At 36.9% G+C, this 16,518-nt stretch overlaps 1 protein-coding gene across 4 annotated transcripts in view; it reads right to left on the bottom strand.

Annotated features, from left to right (window-relative positions):
* LOC143239779 (cytohesin-1-like) overlaps positions 1-16,518 on the bottom strand; it is a 75,770-nt gene that overhangs the window by 44,086 nt on the left and 15,166 nt on the right. Inside the window, exon 1 of one of the 4 annotated variants that reach the window (XM_076481265.1) lies at positions 12,324-12,392. The exons of 2 other annotated variants lie outside the window; for them this stretch is intronic. In XM_076481265.1, coding sequence (XP_076337380.1) covers positions 12,324-12,354 — 31 coding nt within the window. In that variant the 5' untranslated portion in view covers positions 12,355-12,392. Of the gene's footprint in view, positions 1-7,002; positions 7,027-12,323; positions 12,393-16,518 lie in introns of those variants that run through there. One more of the 4 variants, XM_076481268.1, reaches the window with a different exon arrangement.

Raw genomic sequence — 16,518 nt, 5'->3', positions numbered from 1 at the left:
AACTAATTAAAATTTAGTTAAAATAATTAAATTACCTAATAATCAATAAACAATCTTAGGTAATGGTATAGGTCCTCATTCGTGACAATGATAAAATATACAAGTCCATATTTACAAACGACACCGCCAGATGACGCCACAAATCACAACTACATAATACTTGTGTTAGCTGGAGTATCAGGTCTAGGCTATTACAGAAAATACCACATAGGGTTACCCTAAAAAATTACAAAATTCAAACCTCCGAGAACTGCTATTCAAAGCAAGAGCAGCACAGTTAGAAGTACAAAAATAATGTTTTCCAAAAAATAGCAGTTAGACGATTCCCACCAGTGCCTAACCTTGAGTCTAAGAATGCGAGGCCACTGAACCCGCGACCCTCGAGAATTATGAGTTAAATGTCTTAATCACCTGGCCATGCCGGGCCACAAACAAAAGAGCAGTTATAATTAGAAGTAAAATACGTTAAACGTAGCATTTCAATACAGAAGTAACCTTTCGTTTGTAATAATACAGAAATTTATGTATCTTTTAATCCAGTATCGTGTCGCTGTAGATACAAGTTATTGTGGTCTGGAACGATAAGTTTAGCCCTACATGTTTGGCTTACGGCGAATTCGGTATTGTTTAATGGTACTATATCATAAAGTACTTTATGAGTTGGCAAAGACATGACAGCTCTTTTCTAGTCAGGATTCAAATACAGCGAAACTTTAGAACAAATATAGCCAAATAACACAACACTCCAAAGCTTGAAAGTAAGCGAAGACAAACCAAAGAAAACTGCATACTTGCAAAGTAAAGGTAACGGCTACGACAGAGAACCCTGTGGTCCACAAAGCTATTACGACGAAGCTAAGCATGTCCCCCAACACTAAAAAAAAGAAAGAAAAAGTAATGAAACTTACGAAAGCCTTAAATAAAGAGTCAGTTTAAAGATAACAGCCGAAGCAGCTAAAATTACATACAACAGTACCATTCGACCTATCGGGTCCTAAACACAACATCAATGAATCTGTCGAAATTTCATTCAGACCAATCCTAATATGTCAAAAACAGGAAAGAAATTAATAAATCCTATGTTTTCATGACCTCTACGTGGCAGTAAGACACAGATACGAGCTCACTGAAAACATTTGTTTCACGTATTTCTAACAATAATCAATAAATGTACGGATTTTAAATTTTGTTTGCCTTTTGTAAGCAGTAGATCAACTCAAGTGGTAAATTTAAAACAGTGTAAAACGGATACATCTTCATTACCAACCATGGGTATAGCGGTTATATTTATTTCACTGTGTATTTATCCCTATGGAGATAATAAGGCTGGTATGACCGATCAACTTTTAGCAGAAAATTTGTATACTTGTATAGTGATCAGATTTATTTTAAAAACATAACTTCCCCAGTCTACGTATGGTGCACCCACGGTTTGTAAGCGTGGAGCGCGAGTTATTACTTGTCGTCAGTAGGATTCGGGGGTGGGAACTCAGCTCCACAGTTCGATGCACTAACTAGAGGGCCACGCCCGGCTTGGAGTAAAACAGTGGAAGTAATTTGATGTCTAAATGTTTTGTTCTATCAGGACAGAAGATGAACGGAAAAACAACTTTGACAAATTTGTTTATGTAGAGATTTTTCAGCTTCAACAATATACTTCTCTTTGCAGCGAATTTTTCAGCTATAATAATTTACCAGGATGGTTAGCGATTTTTCAGCTTTAACGGTGTAATGTCTGAGTGGACTTCTGCTTTTTAATAGTTTCTTAACAAAAGTTTGGAGCTTTTAAAAATAATTTCCGTGTTTAAAATATTGTCAAAGCCCCTTTCGCCAAACTTGAGCATATCGATTAACTTAATACAAATTATAAAAACAACCCAAACAATTAAGCAATTTGCAAAAACAATATTTTTATCATATCAGTATTTTAATTATGAAGAGTCAATCGACATTGCAAAAAATTGGCGCAACATTTCACATACATAAACGACCACGAACCATCCAAACATGCGAGTTATTACTTGTTAACGATTATCATATGTATATGTACAAAGAGAAAGGAATATGCTATACCCGACAGTCTCTGTTCAGAAGACTGGAGACATTAAACACGCTGGCAAGAAGTCAGACGACCGGACACCTTCTCACCGTCGTCACGGTTTGGTCAAGATGAGAGTATGAGTGTGAGAACTGTGACATGTTACAGTTCCCCGAGATCAATATCTTTTAATTTCCTCATCAACTTGAAACCAGTTCTCTAGTGAATCATTCAAGTCCATCTTCTACCATATGCAAGGAAAACATAACCAATAAGAGTATGTTTCACCAAAGGAGGAGACGAGGGGGACTGAAAAGAAATTCATATTTTTTAAGAAGTTCCCTGATGTGCTTTTGCCCCAAACAGATTTTTTTTTTTGACATGGTGTTTTAACGCAATGTCGGCCGCTACGCTGTTGATTTTGTCGCTAAGCCTAAAATAACTCAAAATACCTTCTAGAGGCTGACGATGTGAAACACTACAGTTACAAACCCACGTTAAATGAATTAATAAAAAAGACGACATTATCTTGTTAATCTACAAAGTCAGTTTTGTTAAAGTCAGGGGATCAAACCGCTTAGTCGGTTTTTCACATAATAAATACCACATTATGTGAATTTGTAAAACTATCTATTGCATATTACAAAGTATAACTTAAACCAACTTATTTATATAAAACGTTTTGTATACTTCACACAATAAACACCAAGTTATTATATGCCCAGTATGAGCTGAGTTAAACCAAGTGGTTAATGTGCTGATTTTAGTTTCTCCATACGCGCCCTTTTTGCCTTAAATAAAAAAAATATAATCGTGTTCCACACTTTATAGCTCCAGAAGAATTATAAGGGTAAAAATCAAACCTCATTATCGATTAGAGCAGCCCACGAGATAGCGGTGGGTTGTATTCACCAGTTGTCTTCCCTTTTAAATGATGGAAAGATAGCAGAAATACGACGTCCAGCTTTCTATTGAGATTGCGTGGAAAATCTAAAAACTAAAATCCATATAAAAACCACATTACCCAATTCTAATCGTGTGATGTCCCGAACACCGTTGTTTGTATTTGAACAGAATGCTGAATGTAGGGAAAAAAAGGATGGTATAGTACTCTTGGACATGCGTTCGATACTTAAATTATGTTATACAAAGGTTTTAGTACACCTCATAACATGTAGCATAAACCCACTGTCCCATGACTTCATTCACACATGCAATCTTTAAAGAACTCCAGGTTAAAATCATGATACACGGAATGTTTAAGCACCAGAAAATCAAACACTTTTAAAGCAGAAGCTAAGAACATTAAGCAAATAATTAGAATAAACTGTCTTCCGTTATCGCTCCTAAATAGAATGACATACCCCAAAACCGAAAACTGAATATCCAATCTGTTGTTAAGAAAAACGTTACTTCGGTCATACCTTATTTAGGCACATTTCTTATACAATTAAGATAATTTTAAAATATCCATGTTCACAAATTCAGTTCAAATGTGCCTTTAAAACACATCCATTGGATACTTAAGTAACGGTATAGAAGTTCATATACACGAGCTACAGCCAGAGATATACGGATCAACCACTAGATAGCTCTTTACTCAAATAAAAGAACACCAGCGTTACAGCCTACAACACCAACAGTAATTACTAACCAACGTCTAAATTAATGTGATACTGTGCATACCCCCAGTTTCTTCTGCGTCTATTTAGTTGTTCGTTTGCTGTTGTTTTTTAATTTTGCGCAAAGCTACAAAAAGGCTATCTGCTCTAGCCGTCCGTAATTTAGCAGTGTAAGACTAAAGGAAAGGCCAATTCATGCGCTTCTCTTTTACTAATGAATAGTGGAATTGACCGTGAATTATAACGACCATACGTATGACGTATTTAGTGTGACGGGGGTTCGAAACCGCGACCCTCAGATTATGAGTCGAGCGCCCTAATCATCTGGCCATGTCGGGCTTCTTCTGCGTCATCCATCATTTCAGGGAAGAATTTCGACCAAAAGTGTTCGAATATCTTGCCGTTAAGCTCAGAAAACCTGTCATCAGCCAGAAGATGAGCGCAGTGCCACAACATCTGTAAAGAAAGAACATGAAATTCTCTCCTTGTGTTCTATGAAGTTAAACCATCTCAACTGTATTCCACATCTGTCTATGCAAGAAGGGAATTAGCTATAGTATAACGTAAGCTCAACGTACAAAAAAGATGGGTTACATACTGTGTCAAATATAAAAAACATCACGAGCGTTGTTTTTATTAGCCATTGAACTTCAGCTATTTTCTGGTTTAATAAGGCATGCTTAAGCCTACTTCCAACTAATTATTGATCATTTTAGATCAACCCCTATTTGCAGGTAAATAAACACAATGAGAACCCAATAATACGAAATTAACAAAGTACAATAATCGTAGAATATGCCAGTTTGAACTTTGACCTCTCAGTCACATCAGCCAATGTGGCTGCGTTCACGGTATCACAATATTGGCGGATATAACGTCAGAGGTTTAAGTGACCTATTTTTCCGGTATAAATGGTCGTATGTCGCTCAGAACCAATATTCCAATAAAGGAATTTAAGTTTCAAAATAATTAAAATTATAATAATTATGTCATCACATTTTTGAATCTTAAACAGTAATAAGAAATACGTAACGAATTTTATGTATAACGATTATGTTGCACTTCGAGTGAAAGTTTGATTACTTCAATGAAACTTTGTTTGGCTTTTACGCGATTTACGACCAACGATAAGATTTGGTTGGACCAATCTCGTGCTCTGGTTCAAGGTTATTTATTTATATCAATGATTTAATACATACCTGCTAACCGTTATAACAAAACTTCAACTTGGGTTTGATTTACACCTTGAATTTAAATTAACAAGCCTTTGCAATGACATTTGAAGTTCAATTGAAAAACTAGTTTCTACTTTTATATATATATATTAATCTTTTTAACCTATAGCAAATAAATATTTTGAGACAAGGTCGATGTTTGTTTTTGGATTTCGCGCAAAGCTACATGAGGGCTATCTGCGCTAGCCGACCCTAATTTAGAAGTGTAACACTAGAAGGAAGGCATCCACCGCCAATTCTTCGGCTCCTCTTTTACCAACGAATAGTGAAATTGATCGTACCATTATAATGTCCCAACGGATGAAAGGGCGAACATGTTTGGTGTGACGAGGAAGAGCCGACGGATTTGATGTTAAAATTTTATACACTCAAGTTCCCAACAGGCGTGTCCAGGGCTCGACGCTAACTTTTTTGACTACTTGCCCTGAGGGTAACCTTTTTTGAAATATTTGCTTTCCCGCACTTAGCAGTCACTGTCCCAAATAAAAAATACAACACACTAACAAGAGACAGAGATACCATTTCAGTAACAGTAACTGACTTCAATAATAAAACACAAGTATAACATAATAAGCATTTTAACATCTGTAAACCTGAATGCTTCAAAATACAACAATACTCAATAAAAACATTGACACTTTCAGTTGTTTGTAGTTACTCCACATACAATGATTATGAGCATCTTCATCGTCAGGTGTCACTTGAGCATGTTAATTATCCTGGTAGACCAGACTAGAAGTTGTCTAAAAGTGGACTTGTAACACCTGTAAACAGTTACTTTGGTAAGTAGTAGGTAGACTAGACTTAGTCACCAGGCCTCCTGGAACGACGAGATTGAGTCCATCAGCACTGCACTGCTCTCCTGGAGTAGCCAATATTGGACCATCTATTGCTATCCTCATAAGTATGGATAGCGTGTCTGGATCTGGACTGGCTCTCCAGTTATATTTGATTTTCTTCATAATGGAAAATCCCCTGTAACAACATGATGTGTTCATTGGCAGTGTGAGAATAATTTGTGCCAAAAGACAAATTTGGGAATCTGTCAAAGAATCGAAGAAAATTTAATTCCAGAAGTGGTGAAGGTCCATGCCTGGAACATTGTCTCACCTCTGAGAGAACGTCTTTCGGTCAAGCCACTCAGGAAATGCTGCAGCATTATCATAGCCTACAACCTGAAGAGGCTGTTCAAAATGAGCTGTCACAGTGTTAATTTGATCTACCCCAAATACAGCAAGAGCTTCTTGAGGCTCATTGAAAGGCCAGTCTCTTGGATCGAGCACCATGGCCGGCTACATAAGTTCCTTCTCCAGAAAAGGTCTAAATCTTTTATGAGTATGACCTATGACTCTCTGAAATACGCATTTCTTGATCAAACTCGAACTAAGGGAATTATTTTTCTTATTTCGGCAGGTAACTCCGAGATCGCTTCTCCAAGTCATGCTTTTTATTGCGTTCCGCCGAAGACATTGGGTTACCCCCTGACTGCTTGATCTTGCTGCCTCAGGATTGGCTCCACTAAGACTCACGTGGTGCCTGCTTTTCCTCGACTTTTTTTTATCCTTCTCAGTCCTGCCATCTTCACTACAGAGTTCCTTTCACTTTGTACAACTATTGTATAAACTTAAACTCTTATCATCAGATTTCCTTCGCTTTTTGAAATATTTCGAAGCCATATTCATTGGTAAAAACCACACATTAGCTACAGACAACAAGAACGGATGTTACGTTTATTGGACGCACGGACTTATTGGGCAATGTAAATTATATGGAGACAGATATCGGAGGGAGGGTGTCTGTTCACAAAAATCGCTGGCCCTGAAACCACGTAACCCGAAGGTGATGTCATCGACACACGGAAACTACCGAACAAGGCTGTTCAATTTAGTTTACACACGGACCTTGGAATCTATATATTACAACGTGTGTCATCGGTGCGGCTGGGGGAGGATGTCTAATGAAAGAAATCGCGGCTTATTTGCCCGACTTTCAGTTTCATTACAGGCTGTTATCGGCAAAACTCCGTTAAAAATGACCACTAAAACAAGTATTTATACGTAAAATATCAATTGTACACTCGGGAAATAAACGGGAAGGTAACACTTACATGTTCCAGGACGTTAGGCAGTCGTTAATGTTGAGCGTGTTCCAGCAGTACCTCGGCTTGCGGACATGATTTAGTGACGACTAGAGTTTCCATTTACTCATCTTACGTGTTCATTTAATGATATATAGGAATAGAAAATATTACCCTGCACAGGACGTTAGGCAGTCGTTAATGTTGAGCGTGTTCCAGCAGTACCTCGGCTTGCGGACATGATTTAGTGACGACTAGAGTTTCCATTTACTCATTTTACGTGTTCATTTAATGATATATAGGAATAGAAAATATTACCCTGCACTGGACATACTAACAACATAAGAAATTATATACAATGTGTAACTTTATATCAAATCCCTCAAATATTGTCAGAGGAAAACAGTTTTGTTAAGACACAGACCGGTTGTCTGCTAGTATTACTACCTTTACCTTTAAGATCTAAGAAAAGCTTAACGTTTAGTAAATAATAAACCTTTAAAACTTAGTTGCAGTTTTCTTAATTTATTCACAAACAGATTATTGAATTTTACATGTAACCCCAAACTAAACGCTGAGCCACTCTAAGTCAGTTGTGGGATGATTATTCGCAGAACTTTAAAAACACAAATCAACAGTTCGAATACATGTATTAAAGCAACTTAAAAAAACAAAACACATTCGATTGAAGTATAGAAATTGAATATTGAAAGGTTTCTTGGATAAAGTACACCAAGGTTTACAGAAACCTTAATAATCTTACGTTTCAGATCTTCCTGACTTTCCTTGTAAGATTGTTTGTTTGTTTGTATTTGAATTTCACACAAAGCTACACGAGGGCTATCTGCGCTAGCCGTCCCTAATTTAGCAGTGTAAGACTAGAGGGAAGGCAGCTAGCTAGTTATCACCACTCACCGCCAACTCTTGGGATACTCTTTTACCAACGAACAGTAGGATTGACCGTAACGTTATAACGCTCCCACGTCTGAGAGGGCAAGTATGTTTGGTATGATGGGGATTCAAACCCGCGACCCTCGGATTACGACTCGAGTGCCTTAACCACCTGGCCATGCCGGGCACGCAAAAATATACAGCTCGAATTGAAATGGGTGTATACAATATGAAGAAATAATATCCCAACATTCATTAATAGCATTAAAATAATGGTTTGACAGCCATTTTTAACCTATGCACTTTCAATTCTTGATCGTCAATTTCCTGCTTGGTAACTTAGAACTTCCTGTTCAGAAAACAATGTTGACCAAATCAGGTATATTACCAACTTTTAACACAATATTCCATCAATAAGCCTGATTTTTCGTGTACCCTTCCAGTGAGTCAACTTATTCCGTAACAGTAGTCAGTACTAACAAAAATTAAATAACCCCAGTGTCCATTTACTATGTAGTTCACAAAGGTATTAAGCGTGTAACAAACATTATGTGAACAAGAGTGAACGCCAGAAATGTCGCAAGCAATAGCCCCACATGAACTCTTCTGTAAAAGGTCTTATCTATTGAACAGCGTTCATTTGTTGCAAAGATTTCATATCAAATTTCTCAATCTTGTTGTTGTTGTTTGTTATGAGAAGAACAGATGTCAAGTCGCATAAAAATAAATAGAACCATCTTTCACATAATATTGTTCCTAAAATGCAATGGAAGGTGTGAAACTCGTATAAAAACACGCCCAATTTCATATTCTACTAAAGTTTCCAAAATGCCATTTACAAGCCTGTGAAATTCGCATAAAAATTCACACTAGTTTTCATATCGTGCAGCGAAAGTCTGAACCAAGCAATCCATGTTCAATCTACACAGTTTTTCTATAGTTATATATACACGTGTGTTTTCATCTTGCCAGATTTCCTGGGTAAAGTCCACCTATAAGTTTGTTCAAGAATGAAACAGGAAGGCTAACAGTGAATGGTCCATTATTGACCATCATTAAGCACACCTGCAACATAAGTTCACGCAACTTTCGACTTTCCTTCATATCTTTTTTGTTATTATCACAAATTTATAAAAAGAAACTTTGTTATCACTATTTCTCTGATCAAAAGTCAAAACTCGTTAGTTTACGTCGCACACGAAAGTCGTTGCGTCGGATGTATTTATTTTATTTATTTTTGTTGTTATTTGTATGCACGACTGCTTCGATAGAAGTATAATATTAAAATTGTAAGTTGGTCTTGAAAGGCCGACTGGTCCACATATTTACACCAATCAACACAGATTAGTTTGTACTTAAGCCTCAGAAACGTATCGACATACAAACCTGTGTGTGTGTGTGTATCTATGTACATATACTGCATTAATCACCAGATTAAATTTGCACCCAGTTTCTAAGTACACCAAGAATCACTGCTCATGGTCACTGGCCTTGCTACTTCGTATATATAAATGACAAGACCAACAGTAACTGGTAAAACTTCAAAACAACTGACCTTCAAATGTTGCCAAAATAATTTTAAGGTCATAACAGCAGTAAATAAGAGCAGTTTCTTATCTCACACTAGTATAATTCTTCGACGCAAGGAGAAAACTTATTGACGGAGATTGGCTATTACTCTTATAACGCACCGACAGTTTAAAGGGTGTGTGGGGGGGGTTCCGAAGCCCAAAGATATACCACTGAGTCAACTTATTCCCTAACAGTAGTCAGTACTAATAAAAATTAAATTACCGCAGTGCCCACTTATCATGTAGTTCACAAAGGTATTAAGCGTGTTACAAACATTACGTAAACAAGAGTGAACACCAGAAATATCGCAAGCAACAGCCCCACATGAACTTTTCTATAAAAGGTCTTATCTGATGAACAGCGTTCATTTGTTGCAAACATTTCATATCAAATTTCTCAACCTTGTCGCTTTTTTGTTTGTTTTTATCAGAAGAGAAGATGATTAGCGTGTTTCTTATTCGGTTATATATAACTGATTCCACCTCAGAGCAACATTAGTTGATCTTGCAGGGTTATATATAACTGATTCCACCTCAGAGCAACATTAGTTGATCTTGCAGGGTTATATATAACTGATTCCACCTCAGAGCAACATTAGTTGATCTTGCAGGGTTATATATAACTGATTCCACCTCAGAGCAACATTAGTTGATCTTGCAGGGTTATATATAACTGATTCCACCTCAGAGCAACATTAGTTGATCTTGCAGGGTTATATATAACTGATTCCACCTCAGAGCAACATTAGTTGATCTTGCAGGGTTATATATAACTGATTCCACCTCAGAGCAACATTAGTTGATCTTGCAGGTTATATATAACTGATTCCACCTCAGAGCAACATTAGTTGATCTTGCAGGGTTATATATAACTGATTCCACCTCAGAGCAACATTAGTTGATCTTGCAGGGTTATATATAACTGATTCCACCTCAGAGCAACATTAGTTGATCTTGCAGGGTTATATATAACTGATTCCACCTCAGAGCAACATTAGTTGATCTTGCAGGGTTATATATAACTGATTCCACCTCAGAGCAACATTAGTTGATCTTGCAGGGTTATATATAACTGATTCCACCTCAGAGCAACATTAGTTGATCTTGCAGGGTTATATATAACTGATTCCACCTCAGAGCAACATTAGTTGATCTTGCAGGGTTATATATAACTGATTCCACCTCAGAGCAACATTAGTTGATCTTGCAGGGTTATATATAACTGATTCCACCTCAGAGCAACATTAGTTGATCTTGCAGGGTTATATATAACTGATTCCACCTCAGAGCAAGATTAGTTGATCTTGCAGGGTTATATATAACTGATTCCACCTCAGAGCAAGATTAGTTGATCTTGCAGGGTTATATATAACTGATTCCACCTCAGAGCAAGATTAGTTGATCTTGCAGAGATTATGCTTTTGTTGAATTTCGCGCAAAGCTAATTCAGTAGTGATTGATTAGAGGGACAGCAACTAGTAAATACCACCAATCGCCAACTCTTTGTATGCTCTTTTTACCAACGAATAATGGGATTTACCGTCTTTTTATAAGCCCCCACGACTCAAAGGACGAGCACGTTCGGTTTCGGAGATTCCAACTCATGACCCTTAGATTGCTTGTAGAAAGCCTTAACCGGTCAATCAGGCCCGCGTTTCAGTTCGTAATTCGTTTTGATAACGTAGTTCATATAGCAGAACGGATACAATTCGGTATAATTACCGTTTGAGACTCTTCATGACCCGCTGTTATTCTTAAAGATAACTGTCTAGTCCTATGTAACCTACGTGATATAATGCTTAACGTTATCCTGTCTACACATTAAGCCCCCGTTTCTCCTTAAAGGTCTAGTTCAACAGTAAAATTAATTACCATTATATACTCTGACTCTTCATTCATCTATACCTCCCGCAGTGTAATGTACAAACTGGAAATTTGAAGTGACAGAACTAATGATTGCTTTGGTTTGTTTTAAATTTCGCGCAAAGCTACTCGAGAGCTATCTGCGCTAGCCCTCCCTAATTTAGTAGTGTAACGCTAGAAAGAAAGCAGCTAGTCATCACCACCAGCTCTTGGGCTACTCTTTTACCAATAAAAAGTGGGATTGACTGTAACATTATAACGCCCCAACGGCTGAGAGGGCGAGCATGTTTGGTGTGACGGGGATTCGAACCCGCGACCATCAGATTACGAGTTGAGTGCCTTAACCGGTTAACCTGGCCATGCCGGGCCCAGAACTAACGACCATTTTAGTATTGCAAGTCATCTGGCTCCAATAAATAAATAAATAGAAACAGTTATGAGAGACTCGGGAAATCTGAGAAGTGTAAGTGACAGGTATAATCGGGGCTCATGTATCGCAAGCCACTTGGCGCTAGTAAATAACTTCTCATTAAGAAAAATGTATTTCTAAGAATACTGATGATTTTAATTGACAAAAAATAAAGGTTAGTTCACTTTGTTTGTAGCCACCCACAAAGCCACAAAGCTATAAAGGTCTATCTGTAGTATGCTCACCACGCGTATCGAAACCCGGTTTCTAGCGTTTTAAGTCCGAATAAATTCCATTATGCCACTGGGGTACAGGTAAGTTTAATACTCTAAACTAACGAAACGATTTTTAAGGAATAAAAATAAAAAATACCATCCGCATCACTTTTCAAGGCAGGTATTTTGTTTCACAGTTTAAGATGTATTATGACAAACACACACACAGCTTAACGCAACTTTGATTTAGAAAATAAGCCAACGAATTTCTTTTTAAAAACAATATATAGAGAAAATATGTTAAGTTATATCGAGAGTCATTCTGTGGCTAAAACATGAAACAATGTTAATCTAACAACTTAAGAAAACCAATGAAATCATTTTCCTGCATAAGTTACTTACATCTCGTCTCTGCATCACTTACGTGCATCATTTTTAAGCTATTGGTATACAAGTTACATGGCAGCTTCTTGTATTATGTCCTACCGTAATCACGCTATATTTCGTTTGACTGTACTTCCCACGGGACATTTCGTACACTGGGAACGATCCACACCACCTGATTGTTGTAGAAGCGTAACTGATCGGAAATACGTAGGTACGTTCATTACGAATGATTGTTTTGTTTTTTGTTAATTTCGCGCAAAGCTACTAGACGGCTATCTGCGCCATTACGAATGAACATTTTTAATAAGGTATGAAATAAGATCATAAGATAAGAAACGTACACAACTCTCCACAAGTCTAGAAGTTTATGTTTTTTTTCACAGCAGAATATTGAGAAACACGAAGACAAACCGCCGAAAAACACCAACAAACAAGTGGTCAAACAATTCCCAGCTGACAGGACAACGTGAGTAGGATGCGTCCCTTCTTACTAAAACGAGCAGGAAACAGACGCAGGCACAAGAGGAACGAATTACCATCAAGATGCGTATAAGAATACGCTACAAGCTTACGTCATAAGTTGACGTCAGAAAGTGCAATTGAAGACGATAATTAAATAATTAAAAGCATGACAACGACAATACGCTTTCTTTTACTCAAAAACACCTTGAGATAAAAACACCTTGCATTTCACATACTTCAAACATGCTCGCCCTTTCAGCTGTGGGGGTGTTATAAAGTGACGGTAAATCTCATTATTCGTTTGTAAAAAAGTAGCCCAAAAGTTGGCGGTGAGTAGTGATGACTAGCTGCCTTCCCTCGAGTCCTACACCGCTAAATTAGGGACGGCTAGCGCAGATGGCCCTCGAATAGCTTTGCGCGAAAATTCAAAACCAAACCTATCAAATTTCGCATGAAGGTTTTTCACTGTCTTTTGTTAATATACATATTGCTACATAATAATCTTACTATTATTATTCTGTGGTACTACTGAAGTCAAGTACTGACAGACACCAGAATACCCATTACCCTTATTCATGACTGTGTTCAGTGTAATACATTTGCTGGTAGTTTAATACCATGCTCTAATGAAGTTACAATAAAATATAACCGTATTTTGATAACATAAGAACAAGGGACCGTTTGATCATTCAAGAGTGCCCTGAAAAGTCCACATTTCAAAAAAAGTAAAACTTTTAACCAACACTATTTCTTTTTTCCTTCAGGAAGTCAAAGTCCACACTCTTGTTAAGAGCTGACCTTACTGATCCCAGAGGAAAATTAGTTCACAAGTCAACCATACTGTTAGAAATAACAGTCTCAATCCGAACCTACTATCACTTTTTCACATCTTAAACTTGCGTCCTCTGATCCTAATACAGTAGAAGGAAACCAAAAGTCGTTATTCAATCCTCTATAAATCTTGTAATCTCCAGTAAGATCACGTCTTACTCCTCTTTTTAAAAGACGAAATAAGTTAATAATCCCTATAATACATCCCTTTTAAACACAGTACCATTCTAGCTGTCTTTGTCTGAACTCTTTCCAGTAAGTCAATACGTTTTCTCAGTTAAAAAGACCAAAACTGCACACAGTGAGGCCTAATTACATATTAGTATGAAAAAGAAAATTGCTCCTTTTGATTTGTAACAAATACTTCTGAAAATTATATTATCTTGAAGTATTAAAACCAAAAAGTATTCATTTCTCGAGAATGGTGAAACGAACATTTTAGATTTCAAACTAAGTTTTACTACCAGTATCAGATAGCTCGAGTAATATACCCACACACAACATTGTGAGAACCCTTATCAAAGTAAGTTTTACTACCAGTATCAGATAGCTCGAGTAATATACCCACACACAACATTGTGAGAACCCTTATCAAAGTAAGTTTTACTACTAGTATCAGATAGCTCGAGTAATATACCCACACACAACATTGTGAGAACCCTTATCAAAGTAAGTTTTACTACCAGTATCAGATAGCTCGAGTAATATACCCACACACAACATTGTGAGAACCCTTATCAAAGTAAGTTTTACTACTAGTATCAGATAGCTCGAGTAATATACCCACACACAACATTGTGAGAACCCTTATCAAAGTAAGTTTTACTACTAGTATCAGATAGCTCGAGTAATATACCCACACACAACATTGTGAGAACCCTTATCAAAGTAAGTTTTACTACTAGTATCAGATAGCTCGAGTAATATACCCACACACAACATTGTGAGAACCCTTATCAAAGTAAGTTTTACTACCAGTATCAGATAGCTCGAGTAATATACCCACACACAACATTGTGAGAACCCTTATCAAAGTACGTTTTACTACTAGTATCAGATAGCTCGAGTAATATACCCACACACAACATTGTAAGAACCCTTATCAAAGTAAGTTTTACTACTAGTATCAGATAGCTCGAGTAATATACCCACACACAACATTGTGAGAACCCTTATCAAACTAAGTTTTATTACTAGTATCAGATAGCTCGAGTAATATACCCACACACAACATTGTGAGAACCCTTATCAAAGTAAGTTTTACTACTAGTATCAGATAGCTCGAGTAATATACCCACACACAACATTGTAAGAACCCTTATCAAAGTAAGTTTTACTACTAGTATCAGATAGCTCGAGTAATATACCCACACACAACATTGTGAGAACCCTTATCAAAGTAAGTTTTACTACTAGTATCAGATAGCTCGAGTAATATACCCACACACAACATTGTGAGAACCCTTATCAAACTAAGTTTTACTACTAGTATCAGATAGCTCGAGTAATATACCCACACACAACATTGTGAGAACCCTTATCAAACTAAGTTTTATTACTAGTATCAGATAGCTCGAGTAATATACCCACACACAACATTGTGAGAACCCTTATCAAAGTAAGTTTTACTACTAGTATCAGATAGCTCGAGTAATATACCCACACACAACATTGTGAGAACCCTTATCAAAGTAAGTTTTACTACCAGTATCAGATAGCTCGAGTAATATACCCACACACAACATTGTGAGAACCCTTATCAAACTAAGTTTTATTACTAGTATCAGATAGCTCGAGTAATATACCCACACACAACATTGTGAGAACCCTTATCAAAGTAAGTTTTACTACTAGTATCAGATAGCTCGAGTAATATACCCACACACAACATTGTGAGAACCCTTATCAAACTAAGTTTTATTACTAGTATCAGATAGCTCGAGTAATATACCCACACACAACATTGTGAGAACCCTTATCAAAGTAAGTTTTACTACTAGTATCAGATAGCTCGAGTAATATACCCACACACAACATTGTGAGAACCCTTATCAAACTAAGTTTTACTACTAGTATCAGATAGCTCGAGTAATATACCCACACACAACATTGTGAGAACCCTTATCAAAGTAAGTTTTACTACTAGTATCAGATAGCTCGAGTAATATACCCACACACAACATTGTGAGAACCCTTATCAAAGTAAGTTTTACTACTAGTATCAGATAGCTCGAGTAATATACCCACACACAACATTGTGAGAACCCTTATCAAAGTAAGTTTTACTACTAGTATCAGATAGCTCGAGTAATATACCCACACACAACATTGTGAGAACCCTTATCAAAGTAAGTTTTACTACTAGTATCAGATAGCTCGAGTAATATACCCACACACAACATTGTGAGAACCCTTATCAAACTAAGTTTTATTACTAGTATCAGATAGCTCGAGTAATATACCCACACACAACATTGTGAGAACCCTTATCAAAGTAAGTTTTACTACTAGTATCAGATAGCTCGAGTAATATACCCACACACAACATTGTGAGAACCCTTATCAAAGTAAGTTTTACTACTAGTATCAGATAGCTCGAGTAATATACCCACACACAACATTGTGAGAACCCTTATCAAAGTAAGTTTTACTACTAGTATCAGATAGCTCGAGTAATATACCCACACACAACATTGTGAGAACCCTTATCAAAGTAAGTTTTACTACTAGTATCAGATAGCTCGAGTAATATACCCACACACAACATTGTGAGAACCCTTATCAAAGTAAGTTTTACTACTAGTATCAGATAGCTCGAGTAATATACCCACACACAACATTGTGAGAACCCTTATCAAAGTAAGTTTTACCACTAGTATCAGATAGCTCGAGTAATATACCCACACACAACATTGTG

The sequence above is a fragment of the Tachypleus tridentatus genome, chromosome 13 (genome assembly GCF_004210375.1).
Source record: "Tachypleus tridentatus isolate NWPU-2018 chromosome 13, ASM421037v1, whole genome shotgun sequence".
NCBI classification, from domain to species: Eukaryota; Metazoa; Arthropoda; class Merostomata; order Xiphosura; family Limulidae; genus Tachypleus; species Tachypleus tridentatus.
Note: the sequence above shows the minus strand (reverse complement) of the source record. Positions and strands in the feature narration are given on the sequence as shown.